General features: G+C 43.8%; 2 protein-coding genes across 5 annotated transcripts; one reads left to right on the top strand and one right to left on the bottom strand.

Annotated features, from left to right (window-relative positions):
* Positions 1-547: 547 nt before the first annotated feature.
* LOC123091416 (FHA domain-containing protein PS1) lies at positions 548-7,196 on the bottom strand. Its single transcript, XM_044512919.1, has 7 exons — positions 6,748-7,196; positions 6,207-6,403; positions 6,060-6,119; positions 2,260-4,422; positions 2,012-2,162; positions 1,184-1,608; positions 548-1,063 (listed from the first exon to the last, which is right to left on the bottom strand). Exons 1-7 carry the CDS (start codon positions 7,040-7,042, stop codon positions 797-799), a joined length of 3,558 nt encoding a protein of 1,185 aa, XP_044368854.1. The 5' UTR covers positions 7,043-7,196; the 3' UTR covers positions 548-796.
* A 2,780-nt stretch (positions 7,197-9,976) lies between these two features.
* On the top strand, positions 9,977-16,632 carry LOC123091414 (receptor kinase-like protein Xa21). Of its 4 annotated transcripts, none has more exons than XM_044512915.1 (6): positions 9,977-10,282; positions 10,871-11,021; positions 11,652-11,700; positions 11,790-14,493; positions 14,596-14,967; positions 16,169-16,632. In XM_044512915.1, the coding sequence occupies exons 4-5, from the start codon at positions 11,817-11,819 to the stop codon at positions 14,964-14,966; spliced, it is 3,048 nt and encodes a 1,015-aa protein (XP_044368850.1). In that variant the 5' UTR covers positions 9,977-10,282; positions 10,871-11,021; positions 11,652-11,700; positions 11,790-11,816; the 3' UTR covers position 14,967; positions 16,169-16,632. The 4 variants fall into 4 exon arrangements, with proteins under 4 accessions (XP_044368850.1, XP_044368852.1, XP_044368851.1 ...); XM_044512917.1 differs by having other exon boundaries at positions 10,868-11,021; XM_044512916.1 differs by having other exon boundaries at positions 9,977-11,021.
* Positions 16,633-23,238: the final 6,606 nt, after the last annotated feature.

The following is a 23,238-nucleotide window of genomic DNA, read 5'->3' as shown; positions in this document are numbered from 1 at the left end:
CGCACCTCCTCCTCATGACCCGTTCAACACCGACATCGCCCCACATGCCCCCTATCAACGCCGTCACCTCACCTCACCTCCCTCTTTCTTTACGCGCTGCTGCTGCTGGTGGGAACCTCGCAATTTTCCACCGAAAGGTGGTGGTGCTCGACCATTTAGTTACTTTATTTATTTATTTTATTAGTTGCTACTGAAAACATTCAGTCTGGGTGTTGGGAAGTCCAGGTGCGATGCAGCAGCCATGTGCTAATGGCTGTTGATCTAACATTGTTTAGTAGCAGTAAACATTCCTGAGCAGTAAGATCTATCTCATCACAAAATATCCTATGCCGCACAGCAAAGCCATCTGTTCGGAATCTACGGGGTGTACTGCTAAAATTAAAATCCAAGGCTCGTGATGAGGTGAGCCTCACCAACGAGGGAACCAACAAGTACTCGTGTGCCCACGTGATGCTGTTGCTCCGGTACGAATCACTGTATCAGCTGATGGGACAGATGATGATGATTGATGAACATGCAAATGCCTAACTTGGACCAGATCATACGATTGTGCCAAACCAAGCAAGAAAAGTAGGCTTGTCATGTTCACATTCTCGTCTTCCAACTCCCATCAGCCATCACAGTTCACATTTCTCATCAGTCACAAGGCATAGCAGAAAGAGTGTTTCACTGCAAGGATCAAAGAACCCATTTACCACTTTACCAGGCATTTTCGTTCACATGCTACTTGAAAGAACCGTGCCAACTGCTCAGGACTGTGTCAACAGGAGCAGGAGGGCAACGCGGTGGCGTCTTCTCAGCGACGGAGTTGGTCGCCGGAACGCGCGCAGAGGGAGGAGCTGTTGTGCAGCAGGATCAGCTTGAGGCCCCTGGCGGCCTCAACGGGCCTCGGGACATTCCTCCTGGATTCACGGTGGCTGTTGTAGTAGTTCTCCGCCAGCGCGGCCTCGTCCAGGCGTGACCACGCCGCCCCCCTCGGCACGCTGGCCGCCCACATGAACCTGTCAGAGCAAGGGTTCATCAGCGTCTCCCGGAACTCCTTGGCCCCCTCGCACAGCAGGCCCTGAAATATCATACAGAAGCAGCAAGTCAGTCCAGTTACAGTTTTACACACGAATAATAAATGTCTTTAGCAGGAGGGCTGCAGAGATTCAGAGAAGAAAGCAATGCCATGGTACGGTACCTCTGACATGGCTTTGATCTTGAGGTTGACGCTGTTGGACAGGATGACCATGTTCTGGCCGCTGCCTCTTAGCTTGTTGAAGAGGAGGGCGCAGTCGAGGACGCGGTCTTCGGTCTTCGGGGAATCGATGTCGGTGAGGCTTCTTGGGGAGAAGATGCCAGTGAAGCTCCTTGGTGAGAAGAGCGCCAGCATTGAGTTGAAGGCGCCGGCAGCGGTGGCTTCACTTTCTTCACTGTTGCGTTGCGTTTCTGTGGGAGTTGCAGGTGGGGTTGGAGCTACTGGCAACATCTCGGATGAACTCTGCACGTGGATCCACCAGCTCTCGTTCTCCACGGAATCCTCGATCCATTGCATTATGGAGGTAGCCTTTGATGACCTCTTGAACATGCCCTCCCGCTGTTTCATGCATTCCAGCTCCCTCATCACTGGCAAGACGATAAACACAGGGTTTCAGGGGATGAGAATAGCACATCAATCATCAAGCACTTGCAGTCAAGTCAGTTCAGTTAATAATAACAAAGAGCTGGAAAGCATATTGAATAAGTACAAGACACAGTAAGATGTCAAAACTTGGAAGTTAAAGAAGCACAATTCTTTAGTCAACTCAATACCATCATAGCATGAGATGATTGTTGCAAATGAATTACAAAGTCAAAAGCAGTAGAGATTAGCAGCTCAACAGAAGGAGACATGATCATTTAATAACAAGTCAAGGTCACAATAAGGAAATAGGTATATGCAACAATAGAAACATGGAAGTATGTACATTTCCCTTTTGTTCAAAATGCTATCACAGATGAAACAATTACTATGCTGTTCTTAACTTACCAATCCTTGGTATGATCAGATGAGTTCCTTTTATGCCTTTTAGTAGCATTATAGACTTCCTTGATTCGTCATCAAGAAGACAATCGGTATCAGCCAACATGGTCCAGACTTTCATCCCTTCTCCAACCCTATTCGATTCGTGGTTTTTGTGCTGTTCACAAGAAAAAATGGTCTCAATTTTAACATCCATGTCAAAAGCAAAGATATACAAAATGGAAATTCAAAATCAAAGCTTTAGGGTTACTTACTGGAAGGCTGTTCAGTTCATCTTCCAACCTGATTGAGAGATTAGCTTCACTAGCATCAGCCTGGGTACAATCAAATGAGCTAGTTGGTCTCAAGGGAGAATTTGACAGAAGAGTCTGGAAAGGGAGCCTATCTACCACCACCCTTTTCTTTGTGATTGCACTTTCAATTCGTGCACGGTTTTCAGACACATCCCTTGTTTTCAGAGCTACACAAGATACTGGTGTAGAGTTCTCCTTGTCGGAGCAGAATGCCTCCTGATCTTGGTCTGCATCCACTGGGAACAGGTTCTTCGGAAGACAACTTCTCGCTTTCATACCTCCTGTAGATATAGGCGTAGAGTTCTCCTTGTCGGAGCAGAATGCCTCCTGATCTTGGTCTGCATCCACTGGGAACAGGTTCTTTGGAAGACAACTTCTCGCTTTCATACCTCCTGTAGATATAGGTGTCAGATTCTCCTTATCTGAATAGAAAGCTTCAGCATCTACTGTGTGGAAACGTTTGGACTTTGATGATAGATCATTGCATTCCCGTTTACTGATGCTCCTGTTTGGCGTGTATCCGGCCGACACTGAATTATCCATCCTTGAGCCAAGAACCTTCCTACCAATGGACTTGAGAACTCTGGAGGGAGGTGTCACATTTTCCTTGTCTGGAAAGATGTTTTGTTGCCTCACAGGGGAGGTAGCATCATATTCTGATGAAAGTTCACTGCATTCCCTTTGATGGATGCTCCTGTTTGAAGTGAACTCTGCTGACACCGAACTGTCCATCCTTGAGCCAAGAACCTTCCCAGCAATGGGCTTGAGATCCATGGAGGCAGGTGCCACATTCTCATCAAGAAAAAGGTTTCCTTGTTCCGCAGGGGAGATAGCAGCATTGTACTTTCCAGGCGGTACTGAGTTTTCCTTGTCTGGAATGATGTCATTTTTGAAATCTTCATCCGGCATGAGCATAAATTCTCTTTTAACTGACATTAACGGAATAAGATTTTCAGATGTAAGTTCATTTGACTTCATCTTCTTTACAATGTTCAACACGGAGTTTTCACCCTCTGAAAAGTGTTCCAAATTCAGAGGGGAAATGGAATCCATCAACTCTTGGGAACTGGTAGGCTTCAACATTATCTGACTCCTCTCAAATGTTATGTTGCTCGAGGCATAAGGGGTGGTATTCTCCTTGTCCAGTAGACTGATCTCTTCTTTTTCTTCAGTTGCTTCTATATCCAAGTTGTCAAATATACTCCCAAAAATTATGCCTTCAAGCTGACAGTCCTCCACAACAATCTTATTTTGGGCCATTTTCTCCTTGTTTGACAGAACTCCATCCAATTTATGATGGGACAAACCATCATGCTTCATCTCTTGGTGGCTATTCGTATTTCCATCAATCATGTCATGCGTGAAATGATTTTCTGGCATGGCCTCATAGGATTCCATATGTATAGTAGAATCCAGCTGTGAGATTTGATTTGCAAAGGTTCCGTATTTGGAAACCGAAGGGGAAACAGCACATGGCGACTCTGGTCCCATCTGTGGTTTTGCATCAAATGAATCTTGTGGGATAGAATTTTCAGAGATAATGTCATGCTGCTCTGTCTCCTTAGCAAAATTCAGTATGGACTTCTCTTCATCCGAACGCTCCAAATTCAAAGGGTTTGGCACTTCTTGATTCCTCTCCATGGTACTGCTGTCCATGACATGGGGGTTCATGTGGACCTTTTCTGGTGCAACCATCCTTTCCTTCTCTCCAGCTTTGACATCAAAATTATCAAACAAAACCATGCAGGCTGCACATTCTCCCTTGCAATTTTGAGAACATACACGATTCTCATTTTGGGCTTCTTCGTTCTTATAGCTGTAGCTCAAAGTCCTGCTTCTCCTTCCTGTGTCAATGTGAAGAGACTTCACTGACTTCAACTTGGCCCTTCGGGACATGGTGTCTGATGCTTTCTGTTTGTCTGATTGGACTGGTTTTCCAGCTGCCTGTATTATTGAAGAGCCAACAGATTCTGTAATTGAATTCTCACTAACAATCGTCCCCCCTATCGCTCCCGCTCTGTTGTCATGAAAATGTGAGAGTGAAGACTCAGGCAATGGTGGTGCCGAGGAGATCACTTTAGCCCAGCATTCAGTTTGTTCTGATACCACTTGATGTTTTGTCTCCTGTGCATTATATTAGACAGTTAGCATTGCAGATAAGTACCAAAAGTTAAAAGATGTGAAGATCAGTAAAAGTTAAGGGGGAAAAAATCAAGCAGTAGCACTCACGCAAACATGTAGCATCCTCAAAGAAAAAAACACAAACACACAGAAATATTGGAGAATATATAATCTAGATATAAGTCTAAACAATGCTGTAAGCAAATCGGTATATCGAAAGTGGTTGCAAAATCTGAAGTGAGTAGATATTATCATCATGCAGTTCATATCAAAACAAATTTATGATAAATATCAGGGAAACAACAAGTATTGCTGACCAAGAAAATTAAAGCATGTATTCGTGTTATTCTAGATGAATATTAGTTTGATGTACATAGTTGATAAATTATTAGTTGTGTTCAGTTCTATCAAACGCGTGGCATATAAATCCAGACCGGCAGACAAAGCAGTTCAATCTGGCACAAAATTTCTTAGTGTTAGCTGAGTACCATATATCCCATGAGTACACCAGCCACAAGAAAATCATTTAGCAAACTAAGCAATCAAAAAGAATGAAATCGGCAGACAAACAAGTTCAATCTTGCAGAAAATTTCTAGTGTAAGCTGAGTACCATATATCCCATGAGTACATTAGCCACAAGAAAATCATTTAGCAAACTGAGCAATAAAAAGAATGAAATCAGCGGGGAAATCCAACTACATGGGATTAACTAATTTGCGCAGGTGTTCAATGCATTCAGGTTGGTTCAGTATCAACTTTCATTAGGACTTGACGATACTAAAACTTCGTACTAGGTAGAATTCCAGGAAGACGACACACAGAAAGTTCCTTAACAGTCATAATTTTTAAGCATCTTTACATTAACACTGGAAGGAATGGAACCTTAATAAACCTACACACTAGGCAGAATTCCAAAAAGACGAGGCACATCAAAACATGATAACCAGGAGTCACCGGTGAAGACATTCAACTATGTACATGGGATTAACTAATCTGCGCAGGTGTCCAAAGCATTCAGGATGGTTCAGTGTCAGCTTTTATTAGAACTTACTACACGATGATTAATGAAAGATAAAAAGTTCCTTGATAGTCATAATTTTTAAAGCATCTTTACATTACCACTGGAAGCATTGGAAGCTTATAATAAACCTGGGCACTAGGCAGAATTACAGAAAGACAGGGCACATCAAAACTTGATAACTGTAAGCAACTTCATGCTTCAAGTAACAAGGAACATAACATTATTCAATTGCTGAAGTATTCAGTTACAAAGCTGGATCCTGATTTCAAATGTAATTCATTTCTGAAAGTGGTTACACATAAATGGATTATAAAATAAATAAATAAACTCTAAAAACATACACTAAAACGGGTGAACTAGAAAATAACGGAATATCGATCATTGTAGATGTTGCCTAAATTAACCAATCTACTAAACATCTTAAATAATGCATTATAAGATTTGGCACAACAGCGGCAATTTCAGTATTAGCTTGTTGGGATGCAATCTCATTGTTTGATATGCAAATAAGCTGAGCTAAAGGGACACCATCCATTGGTACCCATACCAAAACCAAGGGCATGAAATGCATCTCAAGTTTCATCAAAGGTTTTCAGTATTAGCTTGTTGGGGTCAAACCTGATGAGTTCTTGTGTCCATTGGCTCCCTCTGCCCAGGCACCAACTGATCCTGTGCTTCCTGTTAATTTCATCAAACGCTTAGACTGCAAGCAACACAGCCAAAATACATACAGATTTTGTACCGGTATAAAAGAGAATTATCGACCTGATGAGTATGGATCTCCTCCTTGTCCTCCTCAACAAGTGGTGGAAGCAGATCATCCATCTCAAATGCCTCGCGCAGGGAAAGCCAGTGAAGTCGGTACTCCCTCTTCGAGGCCCCGAGCTGTAGTGTATCACCAGCCACCAGCTCCACCAGCGTGTTTGGTGGGATCCTTTGGCCCGAGATCCAGGTCCCATGCACTGGGTCAATCAAAGCACAACCATGGATCAATTGTATGTAATTTTTGCATAATTTCGATCGAAATTGCAAGCATATTCGCTATCATCGCAGGCCCTCATGAATATGATAAGGTGGGGCTAATCCTGACAATATCGAGCCTATCGGGAGCAAATCCAAGTGAATCGATGACATAAATCCCCCAGAAAAGTCCCCAAATAGATCAGTCTGCACGAATCGATCCACCCTAACAAAACCCTAGAATTCGCGTAAACCCGAGCACGCGCGGAGATCGCGAAGGGCACGCGCGCACGCGGAGAGTGGGGAGACGGAGAGGGTTGCGCGGAGGAAAGCGTGATCTGGGTACCGGAGGAGAGGTCGGTGACGGTGATCCGGCGCTGGCGCCGCTTGCAGCGGACCTCGAGGTGGCGGCGGCTGACGCTGGGGTGGTCGATGAGGACGTGGCAGTCGGGATGCCGCCCAAACAGTACCGGCGGATCCTCCGCCCGATCCGCATCCGCGCCGCGCCGCGCAGCCTCCGTCGGCGGCCCGTTGAGGAAGATGTGCTTCAGCACGACGCCGCCCTTGGCCACCGCGAACGCCGCGATCGGAGACCCCGCCCCCGCCTCCACTTCCTCCGCCGCCGCCGCCGTCGTCGCCATGCCTGCGCGTGTGGGCTGGTTGGGTGGGCGGGGCGAGGTGGAATCGAGATGATGACGCTACGCCTCTGTGTGTGTAAAACGCAGCTCAAGCGGAGGCGGAGGGGATTCGAAATGTGGAGGAGACGTTGGAGCCGGGGCGGATTTGAGAGCTTTGCCAATTGCAACGGCTAGAATTTTATTGTTGGAATATAATAATTGGAAGGGGCCGACGCGTCACCGCGTGAGTCACGCGCTCGCCCTGGCTAATGACGCTTGTGCGGGCCCATTTTCAATTTTCCTTTCTTTTTCCAACACCATTTTCTATTTTTCTGTTCACAAAAATGTCAAGTTCTGCCCCGAAACATAAAGACGTCGAAAGGTAAAGAAAAATGATCAAAATAGACCGACTGTCCCATGTACCGTGTCGGTCACCTCGATCGGCTGCCACGTGTCTCCATTGGGCTTGTGAAGCGTCTCCGTTTGTCTTTCGGAATAGCTTCACACACGATGATTTCTAGACGACATGTGCACGATAGTAGGATCTCACGGTCCTTATTTAGACAGGAATTTAATCAAACGCTGATAAGCTAGTGTCGTGCATGCATCGGCTGCGAAATCGTCGGCTGCATAGCACTGCTCTTTGTCTTTTCTCTAAAACTCTCCCCATCCTTTTTGTTTTCTTTGCACTCTTGCATCGCCTGTGTAGATCCTCTCCCCCTCGCCCCCTCCCCTCCTCCCTGCCTCCATATCAAGACAACAATGGCAAGTGGAGCGCTTTTGCAGCTCTGCAAGTCAACAACGCCATTGTGCAAGCTACTACTTCCATTTGCCACCCCCCCAACCCCCGTGAGGACAACCTATTGTTGGAACACTTGCCTCATGCCCTCTATTGTAGGCTTCGGGAGGGGGCAGGGTTGTTGCTGTAGGACTAACCACTGCTCTCTGTCGGGATTGCAAGGGGTCGCATTTGATGTTGCAAGGCTCGTTCTGTAGCCAGTGCAAGGAAACCATGAGTGATTTAGGGGAGTTATTGTGGTGTTGTGAAGGACTGATCACATGCTCATCACAATGTTGCAAGGGGGTAGCGCCCTATGCTACAGGAGGCGGGCTATGAGACATAAGGAAGGGAACCACCAACACTTTAGGGGAGCCGCCACGGTGATGTGAAGGATGATGGATACATTTTGCATCGTATTTTACTTAGTGTCTTTGCACCGTGGACTTAGGATTTTTGCATTTAACCATGTCCACTTGTTCATTTTTGTCTGATTTCACCAGACCTCTACAATTAGGAGATTTGAGGCATTCTTTGAAAAATTCTTACTTTTGTTGAATACCGTGTTGATTTGATGTCATATGAACCTTTCATGGAGAGGAGCACCAGAGAAGAAAACCAAACATCGTTTGGAGGATCTAGAAGGGCAGGTGATACGATGAATAGATAGACCTCCACTAAATATATATCCGTAGGGGGAATAAGCAAAAGGACATCCACCTTTGCAATTGCTTTTATCACATAGGCATCGACATCAAGATGCATCACCTTCATTGCTAGCCACGCCATCCTCATCGACTCTCTCATCTATCTCATTGTAATCCTCAAATCTATTATAGATCTGTATGTATATCACTTTAATAGCTCATCCGCATATAATTATCTCCGTGATGTCTAGTGCCCCCATGTTGGTTATGCCATGGGCCAACCAACCCGACCCATGGCCCTACTACGAGATGGGACCAAAAGTCTCGGTGTACAAGACAAGACAACTGGCGCACGAAGGGACTCCCCCTTACCGACTTAGATCCTGTAACCCTAGACCCCGGTACCTATATAAGCCGAGATTAGCTAGTCGAATTGATGAACAACATAACCTAGAGCTTTGCTCAATCCCTCGATCTTTTTAACCCTTGTGCAATCAATATACACAAGCAAGAGTAGGGGATTAGGTAGAACTCTGTCCATGTTACCATTCGATTTACTCGTTTGGTCGGGTATCATATCGAGGCATCTGCTGAAAAATACTCCTACAGTGAGCACTTCGGGCCCACAACTAGCGACAAGGAGGAGCATCAACAACTCGTGGGCGTCACTCATCGCTCTCAGGAGGAGGAGGACGACTTTGCCTACATCAACAAGCTGTGAGGCTCGGACGAGGACTAAACGACGATGATGTAGTAGTTTAAGTAGTAGTATCGACATTGCATATTTTGAAAATATAGCTTAACCTGATATGGAGATGACATTTGCAAGTGTCGCTTTTCTTTACTGTTGATTCTGTGTAATTTTCAATCTCATGCGAACGGCGTACAAGCAGAGAAATAATAAGACCAGTATGCTTTTCAATGTAATTTTATTTTGTACTGATCGTTTTACATCGAGTTGTCTATCTGTTTACTAGCTTTTTTCTCTCTTGATATTAAGACCTTTGGTGTCTAATATTGCTAGTTTAGAAAAGTTCAACGAGATATTCAAAAGTTATGCGTGGATTAAAAGTTGGCTGGTCAGTGTGGGAAAAGAATAGCTGCTCGTGGTTTTTCAAACTCCATGAGTTGCTCATGGATGATTCACTCACCAAATCTGTTGTTGGTAACTTAGTCAAGGAAATCAAATATTCTATGAAAGAACGGAAGTTCAAACAGAGTAAGATTGCTAGGTCGCAAAATAGGATAGTTCATTGTCTTGCGAATTATGCATGGACAGCTCGAAGCACCGTTGTTGGTTGCGTAGAGGTGCAGATTTTGTTCAAGATCTTGTTATAGCTAATTGTAACCCTATTGAACTGAAATAAAAATCCTATCCCTCGAAATAAAAGTTTCCTCTCTCCCGTAGTATATCCATCCAGGATTTCAATTCAAATAATTTTAGCTCGAAGATTTCGGTTTCAAGCGCTATGGTGACAAGGGAAGGGAATATCCGAATATGTAGCCTTTGACATGTGGGGTCCAATTCTGAAACACGGCATGTCAGTCCGACGGGCTGGCCTCGTTTCATTTCCCCTCCCTCTCCGCCGCCGTCGTTGCTGGCCTCCTCCGGCCACTGCACTGCGCACGGAATCCATCCCCACGTCCGTGATCTCACTCGCGCCGTATCCCGTACGAGCATGGCGGCGGTCTGCAGGGGGCGTCGCGGGGGCGGCGAGGGAGAAGGTGGTGCTCTCACGGAGGAGGAGGGGCAGCACAAATTCGGGCCATCTTCTCGATTTCAGTCCGCGCTTGGGCTCGGCGCTCTGGTCCGCGCCGCCGGTGGGAAAGCACCGCAAGGTGAGGGAGAGGCAAGGAATGGACGACCTTCTGCTTTGTTTTCCTTTACCGATTTACCTTCAGCGTGAGAGATTGTTCAGGTAACAAATCGCCCCTGCTGGTCCCATAGTCAGCAGATCGGATGGTGGTATCATATTCTCGGTTTGGTTGCTGATAGAGACTTGCATTCTAACCTGGCATGGAATTTTCTAGTCATGAATGTGTGAAGCAGTGCGTCCATGCTTTGTCTGGCTCCAAGGTGGGAACATGTGGTGCTGCAAATCACACTGTCACCCTTGAGCCTTGAGCAACACTGGCACTATGTCCACACCTGCTCGGCCGGCAGCTTGGTCGAGAATTCAGGCCTGCTGCCGCTCTCTCTGTCGTTCCTCGTGTCAAGAATCGTAGCGTCCTCATTAAGGATATCCTGATGTCATCGTGTAAACAGAGACAAGCAATATGTGTATGCTGTCACTTTCTCCTTTTTCTTTCGACGAAATGGGTTCGTTGGTCACTAGTGGGTAGTTGTGTAGGGAAATGCATAATTTAGTTTTTCAAAAAGTATTATATGTTAAAAGGCTAAAGTTTGATACCTTCTTCCTGAAGTAGATATTGCCATGCCTATAAATGAAGGAGTAACCAAGCAGCTCCTAGTTACTTGTAGCTATGGCAGTTCAGATGACATGATCACGCTGTTTTGGGGGATGTTTGTGCAACCGTCAAACGATGGCAGGATGGTGGTGGTGGACATGAACTCAAGGTGCGTTAGTCTCTAGTAACTTTTGAGTCTTGTAAACCATCTTGTTTTTAGAGTTCCATCGAATTTTATCCAAGTGTTTTAGGTGGCTCATTCGAGGAGCTACATGGTGCTTGTTAGTTGATTTAAATGACAACAAGGATGATTCCCACAAACAACTTTTTATGGGTCGTATTTCTCCTTCCACCTTTTTTAACATCTCCTCACTCCTACCTGTAGTATGATGATTACTGTATGCCCAGATGGCGAAAAAGTATATCTGAAGTAAAAAAAAAAACATAACCAATCCTGATCACAATTTGGGATGGATCTGAAGAAGGTGCCTGTTTTGTATCTCCTTATAACAGGTCATCCATGACTAAATTTAGAAAATAATAATTCATTGTGTAATAATTTGCAGAATTGACCATACGCGTAACATATTGGTCCATATGCGATTGAGTTCTCTAGCATCTGCTTCAGTAGTTTAGGCAGAAGGTTCGTGAATCAAAAGCTTTCACATGATTGTAGGACTGTAGGAAATTCAGATATCTCAAATCTAATCAGATTAGTAAAAGACTATGGTTATTGTAGTAAATTTGCGTTGGCTGGAAGCCTGTAATTTCACTTATGTTGTTCTTTACTTACTTGCAGAAAGACAGTAGGCAAGTCCTGAGGTAGAGATTGAAGAATAATCGGTTAGGTAGTACTTGACATGACAAATGATTTTTCACTAACATCAACTATTGGCTATCTAAAAATGCCCTTATTTTTTGTTTGCATGTAACCAAGATCTTCAACAAAGACAGCTAGCCAGCCATGAAGATTACTACAATCATGCAGTTTATCTTGGGGCTCATTGTTTGCAATGGACATGTCATCATCTGTGGTTCCCTGTATGGAAATGAGACAGACCAATTATCACTGCTTGAATTCAAGAATGCAATTACCCTCGATCCAAAGCAATCCTTGATGTCCTGGAATGACAGTACCCACTTTTGCAATTGGGAAGGTGTTCATTGCAGAATGAAGAATCCATACCGTGTCACTTCTCTTAACCTTACAAATCGAGGTTTAGTTGGTGAAATCTCTCCTTCACTTGGAAATCTGACATTCCTAAAACATTTACTCCTACCGACAAATGGGTTAACTGGGACAATTCCTCCATCCCTTGGTCATTTGCATCGCCTTCAAAACCTCTACCTGAGCAATAACACACTGCAAGGGAGGATACCTAGTCTGGCAAACTGTTCCAACCTCAAGGCTCTATGGCTGGATAGAAATCAACTAGTTGGACGAATTCCTGCAGACTTGCCTCCTTACCTTCAAGTGCTGCAACTTTCAGTTAACAATCTGACTGGAACCATCCCTGCTTCTCTTGCCAACATCACAGTGCTAAACCAGTTTAACGTTGCGTTTAATAATATTGAGGGCAACATCCCGAATGAGATTGCAAAGTTACCTGCGCTCCATATTCTGAACGTGGGTAGCAATCAATTGACAGGCATGTTTCAACAGGCCATCTTGAACCTTTCTACTCTTGTTACCCTTAACCTTGGTCCAAATCATTTAAGTGGTGAGGTACCATCCAATCTTGGTAACTCTCTACCCAGTCTCCAAAACTTCGCATTAGCCGATAACTTCTTTTATGGGAAAATCCCATCTTCTTTGATCAATGCATCCCAGATACACATTTTTGATATATCAAAAAATAATTTCACAGGATCGGTGCTTCGGTCCATTGGCAAACTTTCCGAACTCACATGGTTAAACCTTGAGTTCAATAAACTCCAAGCACGTAACAAGCAAGATTGGGAGTTTATGAACAGCTTAACCAATTGTACTAAGCTAAATGCCTTCTCGGTAGAGGGGAATCATCTACAAGGCCACATACCAAGTGCATTATCCAACCTTTCCATTCAGCTTCAACATCTATATTTGGGGCGGAATCAATTGGAAGGAGGTTTCCCTTCTGGCATAGCGAACCTTCCGAACCTGATTGTTTTAGGAATGAATAGCAATCGATTTACAGGTACCATTCCTCAATGGTTAGGAGCTCTAAAAAATTTGCAAATACTAGGTTTAGCTGACAACATCTTTACAGGGTTTATTCCATCCTCCCTTTCCAATTTATCTCAATTGGCATATCTCCTTCTAGACTCGAACCAATTTGTTGGCAACATACCACCAAGCTTTGGAAATCTTCAAAACCTTGAAATACTGAACATGTCCAGCAACAATCTTCATGGTTTAGTGCCAAAGGAGATCTTTAGAATTCCAACACTAAGGGAAATTTATTTATCTTTGAACAACTTCAATGGACAACTTCCTAACGACATTGGTAATGCCAAACAACTCAGAAATCTAGAACTCTCTTCAAATAGTCTATCTGGAGATATTCCTAGCACTCTGGGTGAGTGTGCAAGTTTGGAAGATATCAAGTTGGACTGGAATGTTTTCAGTGGAAGCATCCCCACTTCATTAAGCAAAATAAGTAGCCTAAAAGTTCTTAGTGTTTCCCACAATAACATTACTGGATCAATTCCAGTGTCTCTTGGCAACCTACAATATCTTGAGCAACTAGATCTGTCATTCAACCATCTCGAGGGGGAGGTCCCAAAAGAAGGAATCTTCAAGAATGTAACTGCTCTGCGGATCGAAGGAAATCATGGGCTTTGTGGTGGGGCTCTGCAGTTACACTTAATGGCATGTTCTGTTATGCCTTCAAATTCAAGAAATCACAAACTGTTTGCTGTACTCAAAGTGTTAATTCCAATAGCTTGCATGGTCTCACTTGCTATGGTCATACTTCTCTTATTGTTCTGGAGGGGGAGACATAAGAGAAAATCCATGTCGTCGCCATCACTTGATAGAAATCTTCCCGAAGTTTCTTTCAGTGATATTGCTAGAGCAACAGACGGGTTCTCAACATCCAGCATAATTGGAAGAGGGAGATATGGTACTGTGTATCAAGGAAAACTATTTCAAGATGGAAATTATGTTGCCATAAAAGTCTTCAACCTGGAGACAAGGGGAGCACCAAATAGCTTCATTGCAGAATGTAATGTCTTAAGGAATGTGCGGCATCGTAATCTGGTTCCTATACTAACCGCATGCTCAAGCATTGATTCTAACGGAAATGATTTCAAAGCTCTAGTGTATGAGTTCATGCCTCGAGGAGACTTGCATGGACTACTGTACTCAACTCAAGACTATGAGAGCTCTTTAGATTTGATACATATTACAATAGTTCAAAGGCTAAGCATTGTTGTGGATATAGCAGATGCACTGGAGTACCTACACCATAACAACCAAGGAACTATTGTTCATTGTGATATGAAGCCTAGCAACATTCTTTTGGATGACAACATGACAGCTCATGTTGGAGATTTCGGTCTTGCAAGGTTTGTAGTTGATTCAACGGTATCATCATCCGATGATTCATACTCAGCCTCTTCAATTGCGATAAATGGAACTATTGGATATGTTGCTCCAGGTAATTCCAGTTTTCATATTTTCGTATTGTATTATTTAAACTGAGAGTAACTTCTGCTCATACTAACACTGGAATTACATTATTGTTGCATTTGAACTACAGAATGTGCAACAGGTGGTCATATTTCGACTGCTAGCGATGTCTACAGCTTTGGAATTGTTCTATTTGAGATATTCTTACGGAAGAGGCCGACAGATGATATGTTCAAAGATGGACTAAACATTGTGAAATTTGTTGAAATGAATTTTCCTGCCAGGATATCAGAAATTATTGAACCTGAAGTACTTCAAGATCAGCCTGAGTTTCCTGAAAAAACTCTAGTGGCCGTGAAGGAAAATGACCTGGACTGTGTAAGCTCAGTGCTAAACATCGGGCTTCGCTGCACCAAGCCATACCCGAACGAGCGCCCTAACATGCAGGAAGTGGCTGCAGGGCTGCATGGAATCAAGGAAGCTTATCTCAGAGGGTACTAAGGTAATCACCATTTTTAGTGTTCAGTGCTGCAGTGTTATTTATAGTCTACAAATGGTTTTATCACTCACTACATTTGGCAGCACCATATTTTTGGAGTTTTCAGAGAATCCCTTTCTGTTTAGAAACCATAGTTTTAAATACTTTGATGCGTTTGGTATTTGGTGTCAAGAAAAACAATGAAGTTTTATAAACCGTAGTATTCCTGAAACCGTGGTTTTTCTGCTGTAGTCCTCTTTTTTCTAAACCGAGAAACGCGAGGCTCCCCTGCTATTTTTTCTAGCGAGTCCATCCATCTTCTTCCGGCCGCCGTGTCACCTGCAAAACCATTAGCATAATTTTTCAAGTGAGGTATCCAATCAGTAAGTAGATTGGTTTATCTAGGAGAGATACCCGGTCAATCAGGGCCATCAGGCATTAGCAAATTCCATGCGCGCGTAGTGTGGTACGTAACTTTCCAGGTCAGCGATCAGCTAGCTGGATTTCCTCTTCCCACCGGAGCTCTCGACCATCGGGTCGTGCACACATACTTCACATCCTTCCTAGAAATGCAGGAGGCAGGGTACACTTCCTTCACATCCTTTGTAGAAGTGCAGGAGGCAGGGAGAGACATACAAGAGATAGCTCTAGACTGCTACGGATCCTACCATCTACTACTCCCTCCGTTCCTAAATACTTGTCTTTCTAGGCATTTCAACAAATGACTACATACGGAGCAAAATGAGTGAATCTACACTCTAAAATATGTCTACATACACCGTATGTAGTAGTCATTTGAAATGTCTAGAAAGACAAATATTTAGGAACGGAGGGAGTAGATGAGGATGTGTTGACATCGTGCATGGCGAGGATGCATGCAGCCAGCGGCTGTTAGCACACGCTGATTAATCGAGTCATGTAGCTCGTTAAGTGTAGCTGAGTTAGGTCTAGTTGTCATCCATGCGTATCTGTAGGTCAAAATTACGGCAAGACAATGCTGGCCAAACACTTGGGTGGTATTACCAAAACTGTTAAAAATGACAGTTTTGAGAAATCGAAGTATGCCCGCGCGTTGGAATGCGTAAGTTCTGGAGTACTGTGGTTTTGAAAAAACGGTGCTACCAAACTAGGCCTGTATTTGCCTTTCTTTTCCGAATAAGAAACACTACTCTTGTAACTGGCGTGAGTACATAAGCTGCGATGTGATGTTGCAGTTTGCTGGCAGGTACGTTCTTGGAAAATGAATATTGGGAGTAAATCACAACGTGCTGGGTGGGCAACACGCTCTGCTTGTGCTGCTCCTCAAGACAGAGCTTCATCCCTGATGATGGTCTCCCATGCTGTTTGGGTGATGGATCTGTTTAATTCGGGATAACATCTTGACTCTTTGTTGTACCTTTTCTATGTGGAATCAGCCAACCTTTATTAGTAGTTTGAATTAAGGCTACATGGTCGGCATGTTGCTAGTACTATGTAATATTACCTCCGTGCCGAATTACTTATCTTAGATTTGTCTAGATAGGGAGTATGGTGTAGTAGTACGCCCGGGCAAGTATTGTAGAGCTGGCAACTATTTCTTACAGCCTAAATCTACATCCCATATCTGTTTTCTTGATTTATGTTTGTACCAAGTTTGTTGTTCGAACATTTCATAAGTTGAAGGTTTGAGGTCGAATTCCTCATCTTATACATTATTTTGTTATAAAGCAGTGGATTATCCAAATTCCCTGTGTAATCCAATTTGGAGTTGGTTCACACTTCACTTGCACCAAGTCTGATGCTTGTTAACAAATCTCGATTGTCGTTGCTAGCTGTGATTGTTTGATTCTCGGTAGATCGACGTGTGCCTCTAATACCTAACCTCGTTGCTGATAACAAAGCCAATTGGCCGTCCGGTAGCTGTGTTTTGAATTTCAGCCATCTCGGCCATGGGCGAAAAATATCTTCTGCCGAAAATATGGATTTTGGTCCAAATTTGGTCAAATTTAAATCAAATTTGTGTCATATTTTGATCAAATTTTGGCCGAAATTTTTAAAAATGGCCGAAATTCGGCCATTTCAGTCTGGGGCGAAAAATTTCACAAACCGAGAGTCAAAACCCAGGCCGGTAGTGACAACTAGAGTTGACACAGTTGGAGCAAGAGGAGAAAGAAGAAGGAAGAATGACAACGAGGAGAAAAAAAGGACAATTAAACCCATCAAGGGGAAAGAAGGGGCGACATGTGGGCTATGCCACGTGGAGCTCACCAGTTGGATGACGTGAGAACCGTTTTTTTTTAAATGATGAAGGTGAGGATCTTTTTTGAGAAAGGTTTTTCTTTGTTTTTTTAAGATGGAGGTGACCGGTGGACTATGCCATGTGGCACTCGCTGGTTGTATGAGGCGAGGAAAGTTTTTTTTAGATGGAGGTGAGGTTTCTTAGAAAGGTTTTCATTGTTCTTTTAGATGGGGTGGGTTTTTTTAGATGGAGGTGAGGAAATGTTTGTTTTTTTGAGATGGACATGACTTTTTTTTCTTTTTTCCCTAAGATAAAGCTGGTGGAAACGAGCGCACAACTTCATCTCAAACAGTGCGCAACGGCATGCTCCAGTCACTAGCTTAGGATGTCCAACGAGCTCGGGCATGGTGGGTGAAAGGCTATGTGATGATGTCATGTGCCCACGGTATCTGAAGCGAGTTTTGTTGTAATGGGCAGGCCATGTAGCTTAATACTTTTTCGTCCGCATAATAATCAAATTCACATCGTTCCTTTATTTTTCTCACCGGCTTTTCTAGGCGGTTTTCTTTGGTTTTTTCTAGGACGGGTTTCGTCCAGTTTCCTTTTTTCTTTTTTCTTATTTATTTTTTTGTATTATTTTTCTCTTTTCTTTTTCAAATTCATGAAATTTTTCAAATTAAAAAATCTACAATTCATAAACTTTTTTGAATTTATGAACACTTTCAAAATCGATGAACTTTTTCAAATTCATAAATTATTCTGAAATTTGTGAGTTTTGAATCCATGAACTTAATTTGAACTGCAGAACCCACAAACTCTTGTCAAATTTGTTTACATTTTGGAAATCTATGAACCTTTTTCCAATTCATGAACTTCTTTGAATTTCGTGAACTTTTTAAAATTCATATATTTTGAATTCCATGAACCTTTTCCAAATTTACGGAACCCACAATCTTTTTACAGATTTGTGAAATTTTTTGAAACCCGCAAACTTTTTAAAATTCCCAAACTTCTTCTAAATCCACAAAAAAAATCAAATCTCCAGAACCCATTTTTTTCAAATTCGGGAATATTTTGAAAGCCGTGAACTTTTCACATATTAATGATTATTTTTTATCCGAGAACCTTTCAATTTCACAAAGTTTTTTTCCAAATTTGTGAACTTCTTTTGAATGCATGAACTTTTTTCAAATCCTCAACTTGTTTTTCAAATTCGTGCACTTTTTTAAACTTGCAAACATTGTTTCGAATTAGTGAACACCTTTAAGAATTTATGAACCTTTTTGTAAATTCATGAACATTTTCTAATTTCATTAAAAAAAACAGTTAGCAAGCGACCCGAGCAAACGATGTGGGCGACAAAATAATGGGCTAGCGAGCGACAAGGTTTGGCGACTGAGCGATTGAGTGCTATTGGGCCGCGGCCACTTAGCCGCACGTGAGCAACTATCGGGCGCTAAAGGCATTGGGGATAAGCTCTCCTCCACAAACCACCTTAGCCCACTAGGTTTTCCATGTAACCTTAAGCATCATCCTCTTTTATAAGAGAGGCATCGCCCATTTTAATCACCACCTCTTGATACACCTACACCTAGGATCATCATTGTACTTTGTACACCTCCATCAATCAATAAACACAAGCAAGAAGTAGTGTTTTGCCTCTACCACCTGAACATGTGTAAGCTTTGTCCCCCCGGCTACACGCAACACCCTGTTGGAAGGTCTGCCGCATTTCACACCGACAATGACGCATTAGGCAGGTGTTGTGCTTGTTGGAGCTAGGGTCTAGATGTGATCTGCATTCAACCATGACTTTTGCACGTTGGCCTAGATCTTCGTACTCGGGTCCCTCACCTTCATTGTAGACTTGTCGGGATGGGTTGGCCCCGTTCCTCCTCTCTCCGAGGGCCAAGTTCTCATCTTTGAGAACATGGAGTTCGTCATCGGCCAACGCGGTTAATCCCAGCTTCGCGATCCGGCACCCTGTCAAGTCGAGGACGAACAATCTTCTTTTACCCACCCACCTCCCACTTCATCGCCACCGTGGAGTCCATCACACGATCTTGTAAGAGGAAGTGTCCAACGAGGACGAGAGCTCCAGCAATTGCCCGGAGGCGACCATGGCAACCAATCTGATGATGTCTACATGGTGGACACATAAAACGAAGTTGGTTGCAGCAGTAACAAGAACCGCAACACCGAGGAAGACGAGTTCGACTTTGACATTGTCTCAGCCAATCCCGAGGTCCTCTGCATGATGGTCACCAACGCAGATGACAACTCCAAGAAATTGGAGGTGGAGCGGAAGAAGATGCAGCTCATCCACCTTCGCTCGCAGCTTGAGCGTGACGGCATCATGGAGAAGCAGAGTCATTTGATTGCCTCCATCCAACATAATCAAAACCAACAGATCAACAACCCCTCCAACGCCGACCTCACATGTCTGGCAAGCTGAGAGCAAGTGGTTATGACCGGTATCGATGGTGCGGGTGCTGCCACCCCAGCTGCGCCAAAAGTGTCCGCTGCAGGCACGACTCTACCACCCCCGTGCAGAACCTGATGGTGGTTGATAAAGAGATAGCCAACAATGAGATTTTTGCGGATCGTCCGATGGTGGCCAAGCTAGCCGCTACTTGGAACTACCTCCATATCGCAGTGGCTAGTGATGCAGCAACAACAATACACCATCTAGTTATTGGGGACATAGCATGCAATTTCAAAAAAAAAATCCTATGCTCACGCAAGATCTATCTAGGAGATGCATAGCAACGAGGGGGAAAGTGTGTCTACGTACCCTTATAGACCGTAAGCGAAAGCATTTCACAATGCGGTTGATGTAGTCGAACTTTCTTTGCGATCCACCGATCATGTACCGAACGTACGGCACCTTCGAGTTCTGCACACGTTCAGCTCGGTGAAGTCCCTCGCCTTCTTGATCCAGCAAGATGTCGAGGTAGTAGATGATTTCCGTCAACACGACGTCATGGTGACGGTGATGGTGAAGTGATCCTTGCAGGGCTTCGCCTAAGCACTACGAAAATATGACCGAGGATGTGAACCGTGGAGGAGGGCGCCGCACACGGCTAACAATTGATGTTTCTTGTGCTAGGCGCCCCCTCATATATATAGGTGGAGGGAGGTAGGAGCAGCCAAGGGGTGTGCCCCAAGTAGTCCGAACCTACTCGGGTCTTCCCCAATTCGGCCTTCCCCCTGCCATAATTGCCGGAAGGAAAAAGGGAAGAGGGAAGAAGAGAAGGAAGGGGGGACGAACCCCCTCTTCTCCTTCTCCAATTCGGCCTCCTGCCATAAGGGGGGCGCGCCACCCCTTGTGGGCTGGTGTGCTCCCCTACCATGGCCCATGTGGCCCATATGTTCCCCCGGGGGTTCCGGTAACCCCTCCGGCACTCCGATAAATACATGATACACTCCGGAACACTTCCGGTGTCCGAATACCATCGCCCTATATATCAATCTTTACCTCTTGACCATTTTGAGACTCCTCGTCATGTCCGTGATCACATCTGGGACTCCGAACAACATTCGGTCACCAAATCACATAACTCATATAATACTATATCGTCAAGAAACGTTAAGTGTGCGGACCCTACGGGTTTGAGAACTATGTAGACATGACCGAGACACCTCTCCGGTTAATAACCAATAGCGGAACCTGGATGCTCATATTGGGTCCCACATATTCTACGAAGATCTTTATCGGTCGAACCGTTATGACAACATACGTGATTCCCTTTGTCCATCAGTATGTTACTTGCCCGAGATTCGATCGTCGGTATCTTCATACCTAGTTCAATCTCGTTACCGACAAGTCTCTTTACTTGTTCCGTAATACGTCATCCTGCAACTAACTCATTAGTCACTTTGCTTGCAAGGCTTCTTATGATGTGTATTACTGAGAGGGCCCAGAGATACCTCTCCGATACTCGAAGTGACAAATCCTAAACTCGATCTATGCCAACTCAACAAACACCTTCGGAGATACCTGTAGAGCATCTTTATAATCACCCAGTTACGTTGTGACATTTGATAGCACACAAGGCATTCCTTCGGTATCCGGGAGTTGCATAGTCTCATAGTCGAAGGAATATGTATTTGACATGAAGAAAGCAATAACAATAAAACTGAACGATCAATATGCTAAGCTAACAGATGGCTCTTGTCCATCACATCATTCTCCTAATGATGTGATCCCGTTATCAAATAACAACTCATGTCCATGGTTAGGAAACCTTAACCATCTTTGATCAACGAGCTAGTCAAGTAGAGGCTCACTAGGGACACAGTGTTTGTCTATGTATTCACACATGTATTTAGGTTTCCGATCAATACAATTCTATGAATAATAAACATTTATCATGAATAAGGAAATATAAAATAACAACTTTATTATTGCCTCTAGGGCATATTTCCTTAAGTCTCCCACTTGCACTAGAGTCAATAATCTAGATTACATTGTAATGTTTCTAACACCCATGGAGTCTTGGTGCTGATCATGTTTTGCTCGTGGAAGAGGCTTAGTCAACGGGTCTGCTACATTCAGATCCATATGTATTTTGCAAATCTCTATGTCTCCCTCCTTGACTTGATCACAGATGGAGTTGAAGCGTCTCTTGATGTCTTTGGTTCTTTTGTGAAATCTGGATTCCTTCGCTAAGGCAATTGCTCCAGTGTTGTCACAATAGATTTTCATTGGACCCGATGGACTAGTTATTACACCTAGATTGGATATGAACTCTTTCATCCAGACTCCTTCATTTGTTGCTTCCGAAGCAGCTATGTACTTCGCTTCACACGTAGATCCCGCCACGACGCTTTGCTTGGAACTGCACCAACTGACAGCTCCACCATTAAAAATAAATATGTATCCGGTTTGTGACTTAGAGTCATCCAGACCAGTGTCAAAACTAGGATCGACGTAACCATTTACGACGAGCTCTTTGTCACCTCCATAAACGAGAAACATATCATTGGTCCTTTTCAGGTACTTCAGGATGTTCTTGACCACTATCCAGTGATCCACTCCTGGATTACTTTGGTACCTCCCTGCCAGGCTTATGGCAAGGCACACATCAGGTCTGGTACACAACATAGCATACATGACAGAACCTATGGCTGAGGCATAGGGAATGACTTTTATTTTCTCTCTATCTTCTGCAATGGTCGGGCATTGAGTCCGACTCAATTTCACACCTTGCAACACAGGCAAGAACCGTTTCTTTGACAGATCCATTTTGAACTTCTTCAAAACTTTGTCAAGGTATGTGCTTTGTGAAATTCCTATTAAGCATCTTGATCTATCTCTATAGATCTTGATGTTGGAAATATGCCCTAGAGGCAATAATAAAAGTATTATTATATTTCATTGTTCATGATAATTGTCTTTTGTTCATGCTATAACTGTATTATCCGGAAATCGTAATACACGTGTGAACACATAGACCACAATATGTCCCTAGTGAGCCTCTAGTTGACTAGCTCGTTGTGATCAACAGATAGTCATGGTTTCCTGGCTATGGACATTGGATGTCGTTAATAACGGGATCACATCATTAGGAGAATGATGTGATGGACAAGACCCAATCCTAAGCATAGCACAAAGATCGTGTAGTTCGTTTGCTAGAGCTTTGCCAATGTCAAGTATCTCTTCCTTAGACCATGAGATCGTGTAACTCCCGGATACCGTAAGAGTGCTTTGGGTGTACCAAACGTCACAACGTAACTGGGTGATTATAAAGGTGCACTACAGGTATCTCCGAAAGTGTCTGTTGGATTGACACGGATCGAGACTGGGATTTGTCACTCCGTATGACGGAGAGGTATCTCTGGGCCCACTCGGTAATGCATCATCATAATGAGCTCAAGGTGACCAAGGTGTTGGCCACGGGATCATGCATTACGGTACGAGTAAAGTGACTTGCCGGTAACAAGACTGAACAAGGTATTGGGATACCGACGATCGAGTCTCGGGCAAGTAACGTACCGATTGACAAAGGGAATTGTATACAGGGTTTGATCGAATCCTCGACATCGTGGTTCAACCGATGAAATCATCGAGGAGC

Source organism: Triticum aestivum, chromosome 4B (genome assembly GCF_018294505.1).
Source record: "Triticum aestivum cultivar Chinese Spring chromosome 4B, IWGSC CS RefSeq v2.1, whole genome shotgun sequence".
NCBI lineage: Eukaryota > Viridiplantae > Streptophyta > Magnoliopsida > Poales > Poaceae > Triticum > Triticum aestivum.
This window is presented reverse-complemented; position numbering and strand designations above follow the sequence as displayed.

Bases quoted from the DNA above. Each gene is read 5' to 3' on its own strand.
- LOC123091416 (XM_044512919.1), bottom strand. From the start codon at position 7,042: ATGGCGACGACGGCGGCGGCGGCGGAGGAAGTGGAGGCGGGGGCGGGG. The intron at 6,120-6,206 runs GTCGATAATTCT...TGAAATTAACAG, and splicing joins AGGAGATCCATACTCATCAG to GAAGCACAGGATCAGTTGGT. The intron at 2,163-2,259 runs GTAAGTAACCCT...TCTTGTGAACAG, and splicing joins ATGAACTGAACAGCCTTCCA to CACAAAAACCACGAATCGAA.
- LOC123091414 (XM_044512915.1), top strand. From the start codon at position 11,817: ATGAAGATTACTACAATCATGCAGTTTATCTTGGGGCTCATTGTTTGC. The intron at 14,494-14,595 runs GTAATTCCAGTT...TTTGAACTACAG, and splicing joins TATTGGATATGTTGCTCCAG to AATGTGCAACAGGTGGTCAT.